Source organism: Echiichthys vipera, assembly GCF_963691815.1.
Source record: "Echiichthys vipera genome assembly, chromosome: 19".
NCBI lineage: Eukaryota > Metazoa > Chordata > Actinopteri > Perciformes > Trachinidae > Echiichthys > Echiichthys vipera.
The window spans coordinates 27384942-27407156 of record NC_139844.1 but is presented as its reverse complement, the minus strand read 5'-3'; the positions used below and the strand labels follow the sequence as shown (position 1 = coordinate 27407156).

The 22215-nt window shown below is 43.5% G+C and overlaps 1 protein-coding gene across 1 annotated transcript in view; it reads left to right on the top strand.

The window, feature by feature from the left end:
- Window positions 1–19522: 19522 nt before the first annotated feature.
- Window positions 19523–22215, top strand: part of nrxn3b (neurexin 3b) — a gene marked incomplete at both ends in the record, with an annotated part of 330192 nt that continues 327499 nt past the window's right edge. Inside the window, one exon of the mRNA XM_083933978.1 lies at window positions 19523–20219. Coding sequence (XP_083790104.1) covers window positions 19523–20219 — 697 coding nt within the window. The remainder of the gene's footprint in view (window positions 20220–22215) is intronic.

Genomic DNA, 22215 nt, shown 5'->3' with positions numbered 1-22215 from the left:
GCAGAGTACGGAAAGTGACTCTGATAGATCTGCCCTGCGTTTATCATGCGAAGGTCTGCACAGCTTTGTTTTCCACCATCGATGCATGCTCAAGTGTGAAAATAAGTCATCCCGCTTCCAAAATCAGAGTAGTTTAGTTACAGAAGAAGCACTTTCTCGTACTTTTCCAAGCATCTGCTTCACCAGGCGCAGTGTAAAGAGGAAAGTTTCTTATTAAACATGTTCCCAGACCGGGCTCTGCTAGTGTGAAGAAAATACACGAGGAGAGTTAATGTGATTTTGGCTGAGCAGATTAGAAATGTCTTTCATGGTCACATTCCAATATTAGTCCAGAGCTAAGCCTTAATATGTGTTTCTTTTGTGCTTAACCTCATAATGTCAAGAGACCCATAGTCGCTTTTGGCGTGAATATTCTCTTATGCTACCAGGGAAGTTAGCTGCTCTGCTCGGCTGAAGCTGTGTGTGAAAAGGGGTTAGGAGAGTAACATGTGGCAAGGAGGAAACATGAGTGTGTAAACACATGACAACACATGATGGATATTTCCAGTCACTTGGAAGAGCCCAAAAAATGTTCCCACTCCTATGCGCTCCAGTCTCCTCGAGCGTATTCGGCAAAAAACCACGAGTGATGCAGCGTCGTCAGAGAGCCAACGTGTGCACAAACAAACAGACTGGGATCGATGGCCCCGCTGATGATCTGTCCTAACAGACTGAGAGTCCTGGCTGTCAGCGGGAGCCAAATCCTCAGCGTAAACATGAGTGGCAAATGATCCACATTCAATTTAAATGACCTCCATGAGGCTGCCGCGTCTCACGGGGGGAATCCAAATGCCTCAATCACCCTGCGCTCTGTCTCTAACTCAATCCAAGATGGATTAAGCAACCAAATCAATTAGTAGCTGCAGCTAAGACGCAGAAGTCTCCTGCTCTCTCTTCCCCCCTCTCACTACATCTTTCTGGGTGCAACAAAAATCAAGAGGGGCTTAAATATGTTGCATACAGTAGTGGTGGTGGTCATTGGCTTGCAGTTATTATTAATAACAGCTGGATAATTGGCACCACTTTCCTGGTAACAAAAGTCTTTTCAAATGGTGCCATAGAGCACATGTGACTCACAACCAAAGGTCTATTTAATTCTATTAAGAGCAACACATTCAACTACTCCTTAGACAGTACGGCAGAGACTCAAGAGAGGCTGTTCAAATCTCTTTTTGTGTCTAATCCCTGACTTTTCTACCATTTCTCTTTCTCCCTGTTTTCCCTCTGAGTCCTTCTTTTCTGACTAAATCTTTGTCTGTATGCAGAGCCTGTTCTCGCCTTTCCTCACACCTTTCTCCCTTCGTTTCTCCCCCTCCCTCCCTCCCTCCCTCGCTCCTGTTCACCGCATCTCACTGGCCCTGGGAAGAATACTGAAGTTCTGAGGGAAACAAGTGTGCTCCGGCGGCAGGATGAGAGGACCGGGGCTGTTGCTGAGTGAATCCTCCTTTTCCCTCTCTCACAGTCTCTCTCTCTCTCTCTCTCTCTCTCTCTCTCTCTCTCTCTCTCTCTCTCTCTCTCCCTCTCTCTCTCCCTCTCCCTCTCCCTCTCTCTCTCTCTCTCCCTCTCTGTCTCCTCCTAGTCCAGGAGAATCAAAGGAGATCAGCTCCCTTACAGCCCTGTCTTAGAGGGTTTTGACTACAGAGGAAGGAGAATGAGGAAGTGGGGGGTGGGGGATACTCATCTGATAGAAGTAACTCAGAGGGCAACGCAGAGAACATTGGATGAATGTAATGAAAATAAATCTGTTCCACAGTCTAATTGTATTTTTACATTATAAACCTCATCAGGAGGAAGCTATATTGTGTTTATTGCATATTGTGTATGCCTGTGTATTCTGTCAGGATGTCTTTTTGTCTTAGAGATAAACAAGGAATAGCCTCATCTTAACTGAATTAAGTTTAACCCCTCATCATACAGCTTTGTATTTGCCTAGGCATCTTATTTCACGACATCACACTCTTAAAGCTAAAGGATGTTTTGAACTATGAAATATTCAAACCTAAGTTGCACTGTTCTATCAAATGGAAATATTCTAGATGTATAGACCTTTCCTCAAATCCGGTTGACATATTCAGTATCTTTGAAACTTTGAGATCGGCGCTAGAATATAAAATAAGGTCCTGTGGGTTTGAACAAAGTTTGGCTGCACAGAGTTGTTTTGACTGATCTGCCAATGGGGCAGCAAGGTTTAAGAAGTCAAAGAGGATTTTTTTGGCTTAGTTCCTCACCTCGGGAATCATACACGCCACATAAGTTAACACAAGTTTACAGCCACAATAGCAGCTCAGTAAGGCTGTACTCGACAGTGCGTTTAGCTAACAGCAGCATGCTATCACACTCCTAATGAAAAAGCTAGCATATGTCTTTTGAGCAGGCATAAGGTTTACCCAATTTAACCTCTAAGTTTAGCCTGTTGGGTCAACTAACACTAACACAAAGGAAGATTGGTGGGAATATTGTTTGTTTGGCTAGATTAAAAGTTTTCTTAGTTGTTGTAATTTATGCTTAGGGGAACATCGATATATACAACAAACTTCATCAAAAGAAATCCATTAGTTGTTGAGATGTTTCACTTAAAACCCCAAATGTCAACCTGATGGTAACCTAGAGAAGGTGAGGGGATCAGACAGGAAGCTTTTTTGTCGCTCTGGTTAACTCTACTTCCTTGTGGATCAGTGGAGCTGTGGTGTCCCTCAAGGCTCCGTTCTTGGTCCCCTTCTGTTTTCTATATATATGCAAGGTTATTCAAAATCATGATGTGCTTTGTATTTTTTATGTTGATGACACTCAGTTATATATGCCATTAAAACCACAAGAGAAATCTTGCAACCTGCCTCTGATATTAAATCCTCTGTGTCCCATAATATCCCACGTTGACTCATACTGACTGTTGGCTGCCTCAGTTGGTTGGTTTGTGTGTTTATTCCCCGCTTTGTCATTATTTCTGTGTCCATCTGCCTGTCCATCTGTCTGCATGAGTAATCAATAGTCTCTTCATTAGACAAATGAAAGGAGATGGGAGGAAGCCACATCAGGAAGCCAATCAGATAGCGTAAGTGGGAGGGAAGGACATTTCAGATCCAAATCAGCTGCAATGAATCACAAGGGCACAGCTGATTCATAGGGCACAGCTTGATTTAGGGCGGAACAGGTGTGATTCAACAACAAACTGGCTGCATTAAATTGCACCTAAGATTTATACCGAACCATGCCTGTGGTTTTGACATTTACTAATGACTACAGACTTCACATTTACACGTTCATTGCACTTGGGCCCACACTTGCTCACGTGTTCTCGCTGACGACCAAACAAGATCGCACAGTGTGTTGTAATTGAGCAGATGAAATATTGGAAGGTTAGAGTCACCCTGAGGACTTACACAAATGTTGTTTCATGTGAAATATTTGGAGTTTGAAGTTCTTAACATTCAAGATTGTGAATAAATTAAGCAGGACTACGTACCTTTTACAAGAAATAGTACATACTCCCTCTTAAAGATCTCATTAATTGTCATTAAATTCAGATTACATATGACATACACTCTCCCACTCCAGATTGTGGATTTACAGTACCTAATTGGTATTGCTGTACAGCCGTGTTTATAAGCATAGAGACAGGAAACAGGGGAAACAGCTAGCCTAGCTCTTACATTACCTAAAGCCTTTTTCTCACAGGCGTAATGTGTAAATGCAGTGTGGGAATATATCAAAATTCAAATTCAAATGTTCTGCATGACAACTACAGTATGCACACTGGGTCTGGTGTGAATTATCTTCATATATTCTGAGAGGAGAAAATCCAAACTTGATGTTTTCTATGTATGACCACAGTCTTTTCCAAGTATATGAGATGAAATTACTCATTTCTAGTGTCTTCATTTCTTTGTGTCCTCTTCATGTTAATGCTGAGACGTAAGCGAGTGTTACGGAGAAAGAAAAGATCACAGCACTTAAAATACCAAAGGAGGTGAACCCAAGCCCTTGTTGGGGAATTTATACACACATGAAAAATTGTTGCCTCGCAGACTACATCACTCGTTCCTTCTGTAGTCTCTGTGGCTTACTGAAGCGCTTCGTTCTCAACTGTTTTCTATTTTCAAAGCCACCACCTGGTTCCATATTCATATAACCACTCCTGTATGAATGTCCAATTCCATTTCAGCCCGTAGACAAATCACCTGCTTGGACCCAGAATGCTAACCCTGTTCTCTTTGCATTGATTGATCTGTCTCCTATCTCCCCGCACCAGCTTTATTTCAAATCTGAAAGCAAACATTAGCGGCCCGAACATTACCCTTCTCCCTTATGTTCTATCTCTTTCTCTCTCTCTCGACATTATGTCTCGCGCTCTCTCTCTCTCTCTCTCTCCCTCTCTTGCTATCGTATCCAGGAATCATCCGTCAACGCAATGAGGGAATAATAGGAGCTCCATCTCGCTAGGTCGAAGTGACTGCTGTACCTTCCATTACAACTGAGACATGAGTGATTACCTTGAAGATGGAAGGTAGGCAATATGAATGAACTGATCTTAGTGAGCGTGGGGGTGGGGTGGGGGGTTCAGGGGGGGGTCTCGTTTTGCTGGTAGCTACACTTTTGCACTGGGAATCCTCCCTTGCTGATGCACTACGCCTCCAAGAAACCTAAGAGTCATTCCCGCTCTTTGATATAATACGGTGTCCCCCCATCTCTATTACACATTGGTTTTATCATCAAAAGGGGGGCAACTTCAATGAAATGTGCCTTTCTCTCTTTTTTTTTTATTATTTCTCTTGGATGGCATCAAAGCTCTCTTCCAAGGGCCCCTTGAAAAACAAATCGTCTCCCTCATGACGGCATATGGCAGTGGTGCGTGCGCGGTGCATATAAAGAAATGTCCACATGATTTATGTGTCGTATGATTTCCAGTACAATTGCAGAAAGAACAAAAGAAAGAATGAGTGGCGCTCCGGCGGTGCATTGTACGTTGCTTTGATAAGCAGGCGTTGCTCTCTGCAAGTGAAAAGAAATGTGCCATCTTTTTTGAAATTCTCCAAGCTTTCATCACTTTGTTTGTGCTTGTGTCGGCTGCTTTTGTTTCACCCACTGCCTCTGAAGTCGTTTTTGAGGGGCAGAGGGCTTCGCTGTATCTATCTAATTTTTTTTCATCTCTTGTCATCTCCTTGTACAAAATCTGGAGGCTGGTCTGCAGGCCGGTCTCTGTTCCCTCACAAAAAGTTTGAGGAACCAAGATGAAGCATCTCTCCATCTGAGAAACTTGTCTTTGAGGAGGAGGGTGGAGGAAAGAGGATAGTCTTACGTGAGTGGGTCACAAATGTTGAAAACCAGGCTTGAACCTCAGCCCAGTGCTGGCGTATATCATATTTACAGTGTCGTTAGGAGGTTCACTATATTTTGTTGACAATGACATAAATGGGGGGATATTAAATATGACAAATCTATTTCTCATGAAACCTTTATCACAGACAATATCTTTCCCCTTACATTAGACTTCAAGGTGGGGTAAAGACTAATACACATCATTTCTGTTATTGACTGTAAAAGCCTTTCAGCCTCCCAAAGAACACAGTGCAAGTCCATTTACTGTATGTGCATGTGCTTAAGACTGTAGATCTGCAGTGCATCTGGCTCATATGAATTATTTGTTTGAGGCAACTGTATTCCAAACTGCATGTGTCTGTGAGTATGCGCTTGTCTGCGTGTGTGATCTCACTTCATGCAACCATCTGGCTGTAGTCTGAAACACTTAGGTATCACACAGTCGGCCCTGCCAGGTGTCAGGGTGTGTGGATGCCCAGGTGGCGCCGGCTTCTTGCCAAGACCTTTGCCTGTCTGCATCCGAGGCGTCAGACACGACTCTTAAAGCAATATTTCACTTCTGATCTAAAGGTTTTTATTTCCTCTTACACTCACCTTGACACGACTAAACGAACGGTTGACCTTTGGCATTAGCGAGATGCTCATGTTACACATCTTTCACAACTATATATTCAAAAAATGCATATAAAATCCTACTGAATCATAGTAACACTAGCACTTATGATGAGGACTGAGCCGCATGTGTTTACTGTTTTATGTCCTTTATGTGCAACCGAGGGAGAAACAATATTCGATGGGGAACAGACAAAACACCTGTTCTGAGAAAAAGAGGCAGAGCCGGACCGAGCGTCAGCCACACTGGCAAGGACTTTTAAAAGACACAGAGTTAAAGCTGCGGTAGGCAGTTTAATTTTGGTGATGTTGGGCAAAAAAATCCATAATGATCTTTCATCATCTTTTAATTCAAGTGTTCTAAGAGAAACCTTGGGAGTGTATATCCAGGAATGTGTCCTTAAGTCAGGGATCAATTCCACTGTGATGATGAAAGCAAAGTGTGATACCAAAGTTTCTTCAATCCATAGATAGAGTGATTTTAAAGGTGATGACAGGTATGTACAACTTGTTTATTTTTTCTATTTTCTGTACCGACAGCTATGTATGAGATGAAACATGGCGTAGGAAGCTGGAGTGGGATTTGGTCTGAGGTTAATGAGCATGTATGTGCTTTCACAGCTGGGTCCCTGTGATGACAGACTCAGGGAATGGTTGTGACAGAGGTAAAGAATGTACTGAGCGAGAGAAAACTATAGAGCCCGGTGAATGGACTGCGACATAACAGTTACAATTTACGGTTTAATGTGCACTGAGATCATTTATCCTACAAAAACACTACTCAAAACACTATAAACCCTCTTCACAACAAAGTGCTATGAATAAAAGCACTCACCAAAGAGGAATACTCTGTTATATGTTCTTCAAATGGCATATTTTAAACCTGCTGTCTTTGGAGAGTGATGGATCTCATCACATGGCGGCAGTTTCTCATGGTAGAGCCAGTGATTGATGCAGTATAACCGACACAGGCACCTCTCTGATGATTGTCTATTCAAGCTCTGAGGTATGTGCTTTAAAAAAGAAAATGCAGGTACCCTGCAGTGCAGTGAGTGTGCTCTACGTCTCTTTGTCTCTCTTGCTCCCTTCAGTTGTATGTAGGTGTTAGGACTACAGTCCATGTGTCAAGATAACCAGGCCTGACAGGTGCTTCTCCTCATTATTCAAATAGATTCTCACCAGTGTGAGGGCGAGGGATAGGAGAAGTGCCGTCATATGTCCCGCTCTATAGGTTCGCTGCATATACAGTATGCATCCTTATAGTGTGCATGCAGAGTCCCTCCACCCTAGGCATTGATGGTTACATTACACTGGCATTTACAATGAAATATCACCCTCTTATCATCAGTATACCATCACATTTTTCCCCATAAGCCGGATCTATTGATCTAAATATCACATCCATCCTGCTTAGCACCAAAGCTGCAGACCTTGCACGCAACGGCTCCCAAACAACAGGAGATAAATGAATGTCCATTTAGGAGGTTAGCCGGGCTTGTTTGAGGACCAAATCTCGCCAAATTGGATTCTAATAGATGTCCTTGATAGTGTAATCACTTTGACCCGCTAACAGCCCCTTCAGTGATTCAGGCAGCTGGAACTTGAGGTAAAATAAGTACAATTAGGATCAATCGGCATCATTGTGTGTGTGTGTGTGTGTGTGTGTGTGTGTGTGTGTGTGTGTGTGTGTGTGTGTGTGTGTGTGTGTGTGTGTGTGTGTGTGTGTGTGTGTGTGTGTGTGTGTGTGTGTGTGTGTGTGTGTGTGTGTGTGTGTGTGTGTGTGTGTGTGTGTGTGTGTGTGTGTGTGTGTGTGTGCGTGTGTGCGTGTGTGTGTGTGTGTGCGTGTGTGTGTGAGAAAACACATGTGACCTTCAGTGTGGAGGTGGTAAACCATGATACAGCATTATTAGGACCCTCATGGATTATTGATTACATCATAGCAGGTGGTGCCCGCTGGCAGCAGGCTCTTTGAAATGTATTGTTCTGGATTACAGTAGTGGGAATAACACACACATTCATCAGTTAATGCCAGCATTCACACCTTGGGGGTGTGTGTACTTAATGTCGCTCCTCTTTGACATGCTTTATTCTGCAACTTTTATTTAACCAGATTTGCCTCTACACAGATGGCACATAACCTACACAACACCTCTCACAGAAACATGAAGGTGTGTGAGTGCAGAGCAATGCAACAATGGGGACAATCAGAGGTGATAATGGATATTTGCAGTGCACATAGCAAGCACACACAGACATAGGGTATGGTGTCAGAGTGTCATCTTTCTGTGGTTTAAGTATAAGCCTTGTTCAAACTGAAGGCTAATAGGTTATGTGCTGTATCTGTGGTCACTGGAGGCTAAGCACACACCTCTGTACAGGACTGATGTTAGTATCATGCAGAGAGGAGTTGCAAAAGATCAAACTCCACTCCGAACCCGACTATCGGAGCAGAGAGTGGAGCCACAAGGCCAGCGATCCAGCAAGAGTGCTGGTAGAGACAACCCTGCTTTTCAATATCTTAGAAAATAAACCGAGGAGGAAAAAGTATCAAACCAAAGGCTGCGGGAGAAAGACAGAGACGTGGGATAATGGAAAGTGGAATGACCACTTGCTAACCCACCACCCCCTTTACTGCTGCTTCATGTGTCAAGCTGTCTGATCTCAGCAGCACACACGATGAAAGCATAAGGTAGATACCCAATTCAAAATGATTAAGAACTGTTGAAACACTTAATAGGCTACTAGATTTAACACAGAGGTAGAGAAAAGTAGACTTCTCATTTCTAGCGGGTCAAATGACAACCGGTACTTGCAATACACCAGCTTTAGCTAGCTAGCTAATTAAGCTTACATTAGCTCTTTGAATTAGTTGAATTGCAGTCTCAGGCTGATTTTTCCCCCATTGACTCGTCATCTTAAAGGCGCTGTACCCGAAATACTGGGGGGATACAACACACAGTGGATGTACTAGTCACGAATGAGGCTCTTTTCTTTCCTTTTTTTACCTGTTACTCTATAAACTAACGTAGTTAACTCCTTGGCCTTGGAAGTAAAGTAAATAAGTAAATATTGAAGCTAGTAGCCAGGCCATCTCTTCAATTTATTCCCTGCACCAGGGTTCTGCAGAGAGTAGGATACTAGCCAAACAGAGGCAGGGTAAGGTCTTTGCAGAGTGTGGATTGGGGAGAAAAAGTCAATCCACCTACTGTAATAACAGGTCGTGCACCTGCCAGCGGCTGGGAAAGCGGTCATTTGGCATGTGGATGAGAGGGCACGTCAACATTTCCAGAAAACTCTCTTGCGCACGTTTTGCTGGTGTGCCACTGGTTCAGCAAACTGCGTGTCCAAGGTCGCTGACCACTGCCTCACACTTACGCTCTTATATTGTTGGTTTTGGATCAGGTGTAAAAAAAAGACACCTTTCATTATTCTTATTACAGCCCAATGCACACCACTTCAGCGTGTGGGGAGAGCATTGCTTGACAGGCCCGAACGTCTGGTTATGGTTTCTAAGCTATGAATGGAAACTCGCTGTTCAGAGGAGGGATGTATCAAATGGGCACTTTGAAAACACAAATAAGGTCTTTTTACATCAGAGAAATAAAAAATAAACACATAATAAATTCAGAGCAGGGGAATAGAAATGCGGTGATAGAGGAAGAAGCCGTTGAGAGAGATAAAACCGTGAGATGTGCAGCGAGAGGCGACATGTCGCGAATGAGAAGCCCCTGCTGGACTGTCTGGCTGACCTGTCACGTCTTGGATGTTAGAGCATGCTCACGTGTCACAGCGATGTATGGCACAACTGCTGTAATGTAATGTAACTGCCGCATACAATAGCTGGGCATGATGACTAAGCATGGTCCGAAGCCACTCGACATGAAGTGGGAATGTGCTTTACACATGAGGAATGCATTACTTTTCTATCATGCCATGTATAATGCATTGCAAATATTACAAACTATTGTTTTGGCAGCTGCATGTGCATTTCATTATTACAGAACACGTAGCTGGATTGTTATTAAAGTAAACCAGAAGCTCGTGTTGAATTCAGTTTGAAGATGTCATCAAAGGGTAATAATTCATTCATAATGCCTTTTAGTACAGAGGGAAAGAGGGGAGAAAACCTTGTATGAAAAGGCGAGTGTGCTTCAGGCATTATTGTCTTTGATTTGAATGATTTATTTGTGTAAGAAATGCTTTTATTTTCCATGGTTTGTGCATTTTCATTTAGGGTTGTGAAGGTCAACTTTGTTTTGTGGGTGAACATTTGTTTGCATGTAACTCTTCCCCCACTCCTCCTCTTTACTGTCTGTCTCTCTCTCTGCTGTTGCTCGTTAGAGAGAGCTGCCGATCCTCTCATCATGCTTGTGTTTTAATTAGTCCCCAAGACCTAGTTACGATGTCACCGGATTAGCTTTAATATCAAACCAATAAATGGGCCCGCTGATGCAATGGCATCGGGAAATATTCAGCAAAAAATGTCTTATGCTGCACTGGCTTTAGTTACAATGTCTTCATGAATTGATCCTACCACATAACATATTTAATGACGTTCGGTTTCACCCACAAACCTAGAGTAACATGATCAAATAGACAAAATCACACTTAATTAATGCCATTAATAAGCAGAATGTTTTGATATCAGTGGGTCAAATTTGTACGACACTCCAGTCCAGACATGATTTAAACAGTGGGAAGCAACAGAGCCTGCAAAGTCCCCCTTGGTTGGGTTTTAGGCCCAGCCCCTTTTCTCCGTCTGCATATTTCCTGCTTTGTAATACCAGAATATCAAATGCATGTTTCTAAATAGTTTGACCTTTTCACAGGGTGAGCTGAGGAAGTGCTTTGCTAAGAATTTAATTTAAATGCAGTGAATTAAAACAGTAATAACAGTCAAAATGTAACTGTCATAACTAGGTGTGTGTGTGTGTGTATGTGTATGTGTATGTGTATGTGTATGTGTGTGTGTGTGTGTGTGTGTGTGTGTGTGTGTGTGTGTGCGTGTGCGTGCGTGCGTGTGTGCGTGTGTGTGTGAAAACACATGTGACCTTCAGTGTGGAGGCGGTAAACCATGATACAGCATTATTAGGACCCTCATGGATTATTGATAACACCATAGCAGGTGGTGCCCGCTGGATTACAGTAGTGGGAATAACACACACATTCATCAGTTAATGCCAGCATTCACACCTTGGGGTTGTGTGTACTTAATGCCGCTCCTCTTTGGTCTCGGTGGTCTGTCCATTTGTGATCTTTCACAGAGCATGAGCAGGTCATTGATGCTTCCATCCTCATCTCCCTCTAGTTAAGCCCCCCTCACTCTCATGCCTCGAGCTACTTCTCAATGCATCGGTTAGGATTTGAATATGTGCCAAAGAAAGAGTCAGTGTGTTTCCAGATTTAGCGACTGTCCATTGGTTGCAAGCACTTATCATGTTTAAACTTGGTATGATGTCCGTATGTATGAGGTCAGTATGATTAGTCAGAGATGAGATCAAGAACGTTACTGACTGACTCAACACTAAAGGTCCCAAAGCACTTCCTCAGCACCGTCCCTGCAGAACTTAGACATGTACAATTTTGCTTTTATGTTTTTAATCCAGACAATGTTCAACCCTGTTGTTTTCATCTCATCTCATCTAATCTTAATCCGCTTATCCGGGGTCGGGTGGCGGGGGCAGCAGCTTTAGCAGGGGACCCCAAACTTCCCTTTCCCGGGCCACATTAACCAGCTCTAACTGGGGGATCCTGAGGCGTTCCCAGGCCAGTGTGGAGATCTAATCTCTCCACCTGGTCCTGGGTCTTCCCCGAGGCCTCCTCCCAGCTGGACGTGCCTGGAACACCTCCCTAGGGAGGCGCCCAGGGTTCATCCAGACCAGATGATCCTGAACCACCTCAACTGGCTCCTTTCAACGCAAAGGAGCAGCGGCTCTACTCCGAGTTCCTCACGGATGCTGAACTTCTCCCCCTCTCTCTAAGGGAGACTCCAGACCCCCTCCTGAGGAAACCAATTTCGGCCGCTTGTACCCGCGACTTCGTTCTTTTGGTCATGATGTTGTTTTCATGCTATGTTTAATTATACAAATCCATTTATTCTTTTGATAACATTTTATTGACAGTTCAATCTTCTACTTGTGCATTTTATCAGGTCGTTTTTGTTTTTCTTCCCCCCTCTTGTTATGGCACTTTGTAAACACTGTTTTTGATTAGTGTTATGTAACAGCGAGCACGCTCATCATCATCACAAGTGGCAGACGGCTCCCTGTAGAATAAGACGTCGAGTAAAAAAATAATACTGTGGTGTACACTGAGACTGAAAGATGAGACATTTCACCTATTGTGAAACATTTATTATCAAATCAAGAATAACAGTAACAAAGTGTAAGTGACAAACACACTGGTTCTGGATCATTTTCCTTATTGGCCGTACCTGGGAGCCGCTATTTGATGGAATTAGTGCCCCCTCCTCCAGTTCACCACACAGCATGAATACAATTCTACAGTACATAGCTACTACTATGTCATAGCCCAATATAAGATCATCATTATGTTACTAGCTGCAGCTGTAGGAGTAGTATGAGTAATAATATAAAGGAACCCTGTTCTGCAACCTAACATAAGCCTGTGTTCAGTCGAATGAAATGCAGAAATTAAACCGCCTATAATAGGAAATTCACCATAACGTTTTCAAGTGCCACGGTATTTCATGTGAGAACAGAGCACTGCTGATGTCTCCAGTATTCCTCTCCTCTCTGCATAATCCCCCTGACCTCTTTTATGCCTGACAGGGGTTCAGCACCACAGACAGATCCCTGGCATTAGGACTACTGGGGCAACATGCAAAACGGCTGGGTGCTCTCAAAGGTGCTTAACCCGGGACAGCGCTGGAACTGTGCATGTTGGGTGCTGTCCTTGGTTCAGCACCTCGGACAGAGCTGGAAATGTTGCCCAAGGGGTCTTAGTACCAGGGTGCTGTCCTTGGTTCAGCACCTCGGACAGAGATGGAAATGTTGCCCAAGGGGTCTTAGTACCAGGGTGCTGTCCTTGGTTCAGCACCGTGGACAGAGCTGGAACTGTTGCCCAAGGGGTCTTAGTACCAGGGTGCTGTCCTTGGTTCAGCACCGTGGACAGAGCTGGAACTGTTGCCCAAGGGGTCTTAGTACCAGGGTGCTGTCCTTGGTTCAGCACCGTGGACAGAGCTGTAAATGTTGCCCAAAGAGTCTTAGTACCAGGGTGCTGTCCTTGGTTCAGCACCGTGGACAGAGCTGGAACTGTTGCCCAAGGAGTCTTAGGACCAGGGTGCTGTCCACTGTGCTGAACAGGCTCAACACTACCATATCTGGACTTTCACAATAAATCAATGTGTACTTACTACTTTCTTTACATGTAATGTAAGCTACTGGACTAAACTTCCTGGATTAACTTGAAGCAGTCCCTAGGAGAGCAAAACCCCCGCCTTTAGACCACCAGACTGTCAGTGATCACCTCTAACACCCATTGTAGATCTAGCCTGTCAGTCAATGAGTCAAACAGACAAGTGAGACAAAACTGCCAGACCAAGAATATGTATAGGTGCGCTAATGTATATAAATATATGTATATACTGTATAATCTCTCTGTAATGCAGTGGGCAGCCAGTGTGCATGCAGTCTGCACGTCATATGCCTTGTTCTGTTCATAATTCCACTATAGCACACTACACATAAACACCTATAATAAATCTGAGAATAGGGAAGAACGAGCTTTCATTATTAGTAATTCATCCTGAGGGGCTATTTTCCCCCCCTTACTCCCTCCGATTTGAATGATTCCTTCCCGGCTGTGCAGAGAGCTGTGCAGAGAGCTGTGCAGAAGGCGGGTCAGAGCGTCAGTGTGGGAGAAATCCAGGGGCCCATCATCAGTTGCGCTGAGTGAGCCGAGCTGAGAGATGCGCGTTCACTGAGCCAGGGGAAGGAGGACCGCTGCCTTTCCCTCCACCGAGCCTCACTTATAATAACCTCCTCATCACCAGCCCCAGCATCACGCAGCCCCGGGCAGGCTATCATTTAAAATACCACGGTTTCTGGGTGGACTTTTGCTCCGGATTGTTTTAATTTGCTCTATTTATACACAGGCTTTACTCGCCCGGGATCATCTCTCTGCACGAAAAAGGTAGGAGCACATTAAAACTGGGCTGTTCTGGTCTCTTTTTTTTGTTTTAAATACCCCTTACGCATTAAGTGTGATGCGAATGCACTTCTGTTGTGGGATTTCTGAAGTTCTTTCTGCATGAAATGTTATTTTTCTGATGTGGAATCGGTGAGTTTGAGGCTGCGATGGGGATTTAAGCGTAACGGGATGGTTTGGGTGGTTAGTTTCAAAGCTCTCAGCCGCAGTCGAACCACAGAGGAGCGGGGGTTGATTTGTGGGGGGAGACCACATCTCAAGAGACCACGTTGACTTATCTGCGCTGAAATCGTGACGGAGATATTTGCGGGAAATGCCTGAAGAGCGCCGAGACGGAAAGTTTCAGCCCGCCGGATCGCGCCTCTCATCGGGGACAGCCTTTAATATATTAAACACTAAACCAGACAAACTACCCGAACTTCTCACGATTAACACACGATTTCTTGCAAATATCACCCCGACAAATGATCACATTTGGCTTTGTAATGATTAGACCGGGCGCGCGTCACCCTTGAGCAACAGTCAGACTGCCACCGTGCGAGGAGCGGAGGGAACACTGACGCGCTGCTGCCGGGGAAAAGGTTTGATCCACGGGTGCAGGGCTGCGGGTCCCGTTTCTACTCGCTTTTACGCGCTTTACTTGGAGTTAAAGATTGCAAATATGGCACAAACTGATCAGTTTGGTGGAAAGCGTGGGGTTGAGAGATCCAACTGGGCTTTCAGTAGAGACCATAACATCACTTTCATTTAATATTCCTGCAAGAATGAGCCTTTCTGTTCACGGCAGAGCTGACGGTGACCCCGTGTCGAGTCCTATTTTTCCTTAGTGATTAGTGGGCCTATCCTAATATCTAATGCAGGAGCCTACTGGCATCGTTTCACTGTTCCACTGTGAGCTATTTTTCCCATCTAAAGTACATAGCCTATGGTTAAATGTCAAACTATTCCTTTAATAGTAAAAATGTGGATTTTGCACAGATGTTTCAGGCACATATTGCATTCAAATGTTTCCGTTTTCCGTGCAAATGCTATTGTAGTGAATGCTGCCTGGAATAAATGAAAAAATGAAACGTTTATTGGATGAAAGTGGGAACCATTTAAACGCATTTATTGATTCTGGGGCCATAAAGGCCTGGTGGTGCTACAGCTATGCTGCTGGATGGAAGTTTGCGTAGTTAAAATGATTAAAATTATATATTTTAAAGGCAGAACATTGTGTCTAAACCTGTTTGTCCATCTGATGTGGATTTGTGCTGTAATTAAATGATTAAATTGAAAATGCATGTATGTATGGGTGTTACATAAACGCATAAGGAAATGCTGACATGATGAATGGTTCAGTTTTTGGCTGGTGACCGGTTGGTGCCCCCTTAAGCCCCCCAGGTGGTCCCTGAACCCCACTTTGTTTTAACAGTTATTCCAGCAGGTCCACACACACACACACACACACACACACACACACACACACACACACTCCCAGTGTAGGATACCCTTGTCTGCTGTGACTGATGTCGGATTAAATCGTTCCTCCGGGCTGAAGCCTGTGATGGACAGGGAGCCCAGCGGGGGTCGAGGGGTCTCCGGTGCGTGATGGGGGCCCGGCTACATTACACAACATGTCAATAGCTCTGCAACACCCAAGCTGGACGCAGCGATGCATCATTTATGGCCCGTCAGTGACGGTAGCCCGTGCAGGTCATCTCATATCCTGCTCTATTTAATAATTCAACGTATATATAAATATATATATTACGGAAAATATGTGTTTACTGTAACATAAACTCTTATCAAGAACACGAGCTAGCTTACGTTACTGCTGACGCTCCAGGGCGTCGAGGTAGCTGCATTGCTATTATGACATGCGAGGCCTTTAGCTGACGTCAACTTTTGCGACACACACACACACGCACGCACACACACACACACACACACACACACACACACACACTTAGTAGCCACAAATACCTTCTTAATTCGCTGTTTTGCCCTCCTGAGTGTGGACTGCTAAAGGTGCTAACAAGCGTGTGCTAGCTAAAGGGCATTAGCCACATTTAGCTTAGCCTACAGGCTAGCTAGCTGGTGGACAGTTTTGACAAGATATTTGAGGGTATGAAGAGTGACAAGGCTTCCAGTTAGTCAAATATATAACAGTTAAAGGTTCAATATGTAGAATATTTATTAAAAGCTACATTTAAAAAATAATAATACACCCACGGTGCGTTTTGAGGGGAACAGAATGAAAGTTTATTCCATAAAAAATATGTATTTCGTCTGAATTCATATATTTTTTTTAATTTACGGGTTTGACAATGACTTTCTGTCACATTCTGTTTACACTGTACCGGGTAATATCGTTTGGCGTTGCTGATTGCCAGGGTTGTCTGTTGTTGGGTGCAGCTACTGTAGTCTGGCACTGGGTGAAATGGAGTTAGCCAATCCTGCAGCTGCTTATTTGTCCCAGCAGCTGAGTGAGTGGAGACGGGCAAACACCAGAGTCAGTATAGGCCGAGCATTCACTCCATGGACTGAGATAAAGGAGAGAAACGGCGTTAAAACACGCGCCCAAATAGCTACGTTTCTCCCTGATCAGTAAAGTAACAGCTAACGTTAACTGTCAGTCAAACTCCTCTAATCCTTGTTTTCATGGTGCGATTTGATGGAGGAGACGGGTTCAAACAGGCTCAAACAGACTCTGGTCTGCTGTAGCTACTGGGCCCGGTCTGACCAACCTGGCAACCTGACTGCATTTAATTATTTTTGTTGTTGCGACTTCGATCTTGAGGCACTAGATGGCGCTGTTCTGCTCATTCTACATATTCAACCTTTAAGAACAAGCCAACTATCAGCAAAAATAGATATTCATACAAATAAGACCAGTGTGGAAATAATACACATCTAAAATATGGCTAAACAATATACATCAAAATAATAAATTGAGTACTATATACGTTTATATATAAACAAAAAACAATTCAAACATAAATAAACAATGACAACAATAGTCAATAGATGAAACAGGGGCCACAGAAAACTATTCATCCACTATTCATTGCCTTTTCTGTTCATTACAAGAGCCAATGATTCCAAGTACGCATTGAATTTAACTATGAGAACACCAATGTTAGGTAAAGATTTAGATATTTACCAAATGCAAGTATGACATTTGTCATGTGACTTAAAGATTTATGCTGCAGCCTAATATAAAATGTTGTATTTCAGATTAAATTCGAGTGACATTACTGCAACTCACACTGGAGGAAATACGTCCTCATTAGCTTTTTATTTAACTGAGACGACATGTTAGCATTGTTAGCATTCCCTGTCACATCTCTGGCTCACAGGACACCTGATGCCTCAGTCGGGCAATACACACAATAAGTCTTGTTAATTGAATAGAAGCCAGGGCCAATTTTCATGGGGGACTGGAGTCTCAGGTTTCATGGGCATATTTAGCTTTGCTTAATGAAGAGACACACAAACACACACACACACACAAAACATCTCTATTGGTAGGTTGGATTGACACAGCTGCGTACAGAGTTTACTTCACCACACAAAACCTTTTAACCTCTCCGCTGTCTCACCGAGTTACTTTTAAGACAAAGACAAAGGTCCAGGCAGGCAACATTAGTGTTGTTAGAGAGACAGACATGCACACTCCTGCACAGGGACACACATGCATGCACACACAGTGCATTAGCATAGGTATCAGTTACTAGAATTCAATAGCTTGCCTGCTGCAGCAAGATTAACTATTCAGGGCAGGTGGTTAAAGGCCCTATTGTGTTGCATGGTTCTGTACTACCGTCATGATTGGACAATGCGTTTGTCTGGTGGGCAGCCCACTGCCAAAACAATTGCAAGGGCACAGGGCTGGAAGAGTACACACACATATAAGGTTTCACCATGTGAATCATATCTAGCTCTGCTGTGCACATTTAGACAGAACTGAACGACGACAGGTGTAGAAAGCAAGGGCCAGTGAGCTGGTTAATATTCCACACCAACGTCATCATCGCGGTTTCAGAGAAGGGAATAATTCGAATATGATTTCACTGAAAGAAAATTTATGGGATTCACATATGAAGTGTCACCGTCCTAACATCTTTCTGAATAGCTGTTTATGATTGTAATCCCCCAAAGACATGCAAATGAGAGAGAGAGAGAGAGAGAGAGAGAGTGGCGGTGGATAATTAGTCATATTTATCAGGATCCCAGCAGACCCTCACAGATAGCAGGCTAACGTTTGAGGCTTAACACATGTTCTGGCTCACCTCAATGGATTTTCACTCGTCACAGAATCAGCAACAATTGTGCCACTATACAGGAATTTTCACTTAGATTAAGGCTTTTAAAACTCTGAACCATTATTTGTGTTGATCTCCAAATAAAATGGCTAATTGGTGGAAATGGAACCCTGCATAAAATGCTCGTAACCCTTTAATGGGTTGTTATTAGCAGTTATTTAGTTGTATTTATTGGCCACATGGAAAGTCAAATCTGCATTGAGAAGTGCTCTCATTATCCTTTCAGAGCTTGATTTAAACTCATTCATGATTTTGTTTATTTCACTTAAGTTGCATAAAAGCTGTCGCTGCTTTGTCTGTTCTTTTTAAAAAATAACATTAAGTTATTAAACATTTAAGTGACTATATGCTAATATAATGTTACCTGAAACTACCCCATGAAATTCAGACACAGTGTCAATTAAAATGGAACATTTTCAGTTCCACAGATGATCTGTTTGTTGCAGAGCTAATGCGTGTGATAGCATTAGATTAGATATATGATATTGTATTCATATTTTTGGCATCTTATAAATGTATGTATCCATTATTTGTGAACCACATCTTCTTTTTTTGATTTTAGCAGGTTTGTCATGCCAGTTGACATTGACAATCATGATTTTTTTATCTTAAATTGATCTGTATTTTTCTGCAGTTCTGCCGAAGCTGTGTCTGAAGCTGGAGGGCAAACCATGGGGCACGGAACTGGACCCACGGTGAAGGTTATGTGCTTCAATCCAGGAAGTCGTCTCAAAGAAAGATTGCACGAGGCTGCTCTGAATCACTGACAAGACACACTAAGGATCACCTTCATCTTAGCACCTTCACCTGTCGACTTTAGCTGGAAATTGGATATTATTCCATATATCTCTGCATAGACTCGGCTGAGAACATTACATTCCGTCCATTATCAACATTAGATCTGTCTCAAAAATAAAAAAACGGATATTGCTTTCTCTGCTTGACTTTAAAATTATCTATGGGGAATATAACATTTGGCAGATAAATCCTGGAGCGCAGCCAGAATCCGATGTTATTGTCGCTTTGAGGATCTACCCCCAGTTCTAACCCTCTTCTGGTGCATCCTGTTATTCTCTACAATGAATCCCAACAGCCTACCTGGTCATGTCCTCTTGCTGCTAAGTACCGTACTGGGCCTGAGCGTAGGCTTGGAGTTTACTGGCTCTGAAGGTCAGTGGGCTCGCTACCTGCGCTGGGACGCCAGCTCCAGAAGTGACCTGACATTTCAGTTCAAGACTTCAGAATCTGATGGCCTGCTGCTCTACTTTGACGACGGCGGCTACTGCGACTTTCTGCTTCTCACTGTATCTGAGGGAAAGCTGCAGCTTCGCGTCAGTATCGATTGTGCCGAGACCACCATCACCTCCGACAAGATGGTCAACGACAGTCGCTGGCACTTTGCTGCCATCAACAGGCACAACTTGCGGACTGGCTTGGCCGTGGATGGCCACACAAAGACGGAAGACGTGCGGCCCCAGAGGCGGTTCATGAAGATTGTCAGTGACCTCTTCCTTGGAGGGCTCCCGGGGGACATCCGCTCATCTGCCATCACTCTACCCTCTGTCCTTGAGCTACCGCCATTCAAGGGAATTATTACAGACCTAAGTTATGGGAGTAAGCTGCCCATGCTCATCAATAGTCACAAAGTGCGCTTGGAGATGATGGGCCTCTGCACAGAGAACCCCTGTGAGAATGGCGGGATCTGCTCGCTGGCAGACGGAGAAACCTACTGTGATTGCTCCAGAACTGGATATGTAGGTCGTTACTGCACTGAAGGTAAGAGGGCCGGCTGCAGACCTTTCTGTGTCAAGCGCTGAATATTGATTAATATATCTGTAAAATATTCACATCCACAAAATTCAGAACAGACCTAACAGAAGGTTTACCGTCTGCCCCCAGGTGTTTCAAAAAAATATATCAAACCTTCATATTTGATTTTTTGCACCAGATATATGCTGTTAAAATCACTTCGTTATGTTTGCCATGAGACCATAGACTGTATATAAAGATGGATGAAGTGACAGTTCCCAAAAGTGAAGCCAAAACATCTTGATCACCCCCTGGTGGCTGGCTGCAGAACATGTCATTAACCTCCACCGTGTTAGCGGATACGACATGGGCCAAACTAAAAAAGTCACGTCAAATTATCGTCAAACGTATCACTGATGTATGTTCATAAATAAATTAGTTAAGTAGTTATTTGATCCTATAAAAACATGTTGAAACGTCATGATTGACAGCTGTGATTGACTCGTGATTGGTCGGGCGGGTGAATGGGCGGAACGTCGATACCGCTCATTCCCTTCTGCGCAGACTTTGTTTGCAAAATTGTAAGATGGCGCCCGTGTCCGGGATATTTTGTCTCCGCCTTGATACAGCAGGAGGAAGTAGAGAGGCATCATTCATCTTTGTATACAGTCTATGCTTCAAACTCAGTGTATTCTGCTACAACATGAATCCCAGTACAGACTGCGGTAGATTCAAATTCCAAACGTGCACTGATTGCAATGTAGCATTTACACAACAGTGTCATTTACATGTAGCACAGGCAGCTTCCATGTGTTTGAAATATTTATTGACATTTACATAGCAAATAGAATCAGAAAATGTCCGTGGGTTGTTGCTCTTACAGCTTCTATTGGCAAGTCTTCATATTTCATGTGATGTACTCAGCATTTCCTCTGCCTTCACAGTTATTACTTTTGATGAGGAAGCGGTGGAGACGGTATTAGCTGATATGACTAAAATTACAACACTCTTTTCTCCCCGTTAAATATATTCAGCTCTTGCAAGGTGCTGCAGGGACCTGAAGGTACACACAGTGTTTGGATGAGAAACAACTTCGTCTATTTTGCCTCTGCTTCTGTGCCAAGGTCATCTCTTTTTTTGGGGGGGAGTGTAATGAGATACAGCTCTTTGACAATGTTCCTTTCTTTCTTCACACCTTTAAAATGAGGTGTAGTAAGTCTTTTTCAGCTACTACTTATGTATACTCTCATATGGTCCAGGGACAGTGATATAATTCACTACACACTTTCCCTCCTTCTCCAGGAAATAAAATATTTTTTTCCTCTACTACACAGTGAAATACTTTAAGTGTTTGTACGCTGGTGCTGGTTAACGGCTTCTTAATGTTAAAACCTGCATCTTTCAAAACATACTAATGCCCATAGCCTTGAGATCAATACCGGCTGATGCCGAGAATAACTTCTGCATCTTCCACAACATTAAAATTGCATACTATTTTTTATATTTAGACCAGTAACGCAGAGAATACACAATTTCACTATAATCGTACACATCTAACTCTTTTCTTCACATGTATGGACTGTCAAATATAACTTTGTGTGAACAGACTCATGTCAGATCTCCTCCACTGCTGACCCACTTCCTGCACGTCTAAATCAGACTGACATGGTTCAGGGCTGATTCCATTTTGCCAAAAAGAAAGGGAATGCTCACTGAACTCTAAGGCCCTGCTTTTTTAAACGGTGTCTGATACAGTTAGGATGCTATAATTTCTCACCATTATAGCATGCATTTAGAATAAACACTTCCAGATTTTGCGTGCAGCAGTTTGGCTGTATTAGGTTTCATAATATGTCCCGTCATTTGCTGCTCAAATGAAGCTGTTTGGAGCTTAAATCCCAAGTGCGAGCCTGTGGCATTGTTCAGGACAGCACGCAATGTGCTGGTTGCAGAGCAGTCAAGCGGACCGACCCTTTTCGCCTCATCCCATTTGCTCATTGCCTCTGTCGAACAGTCGATGAAG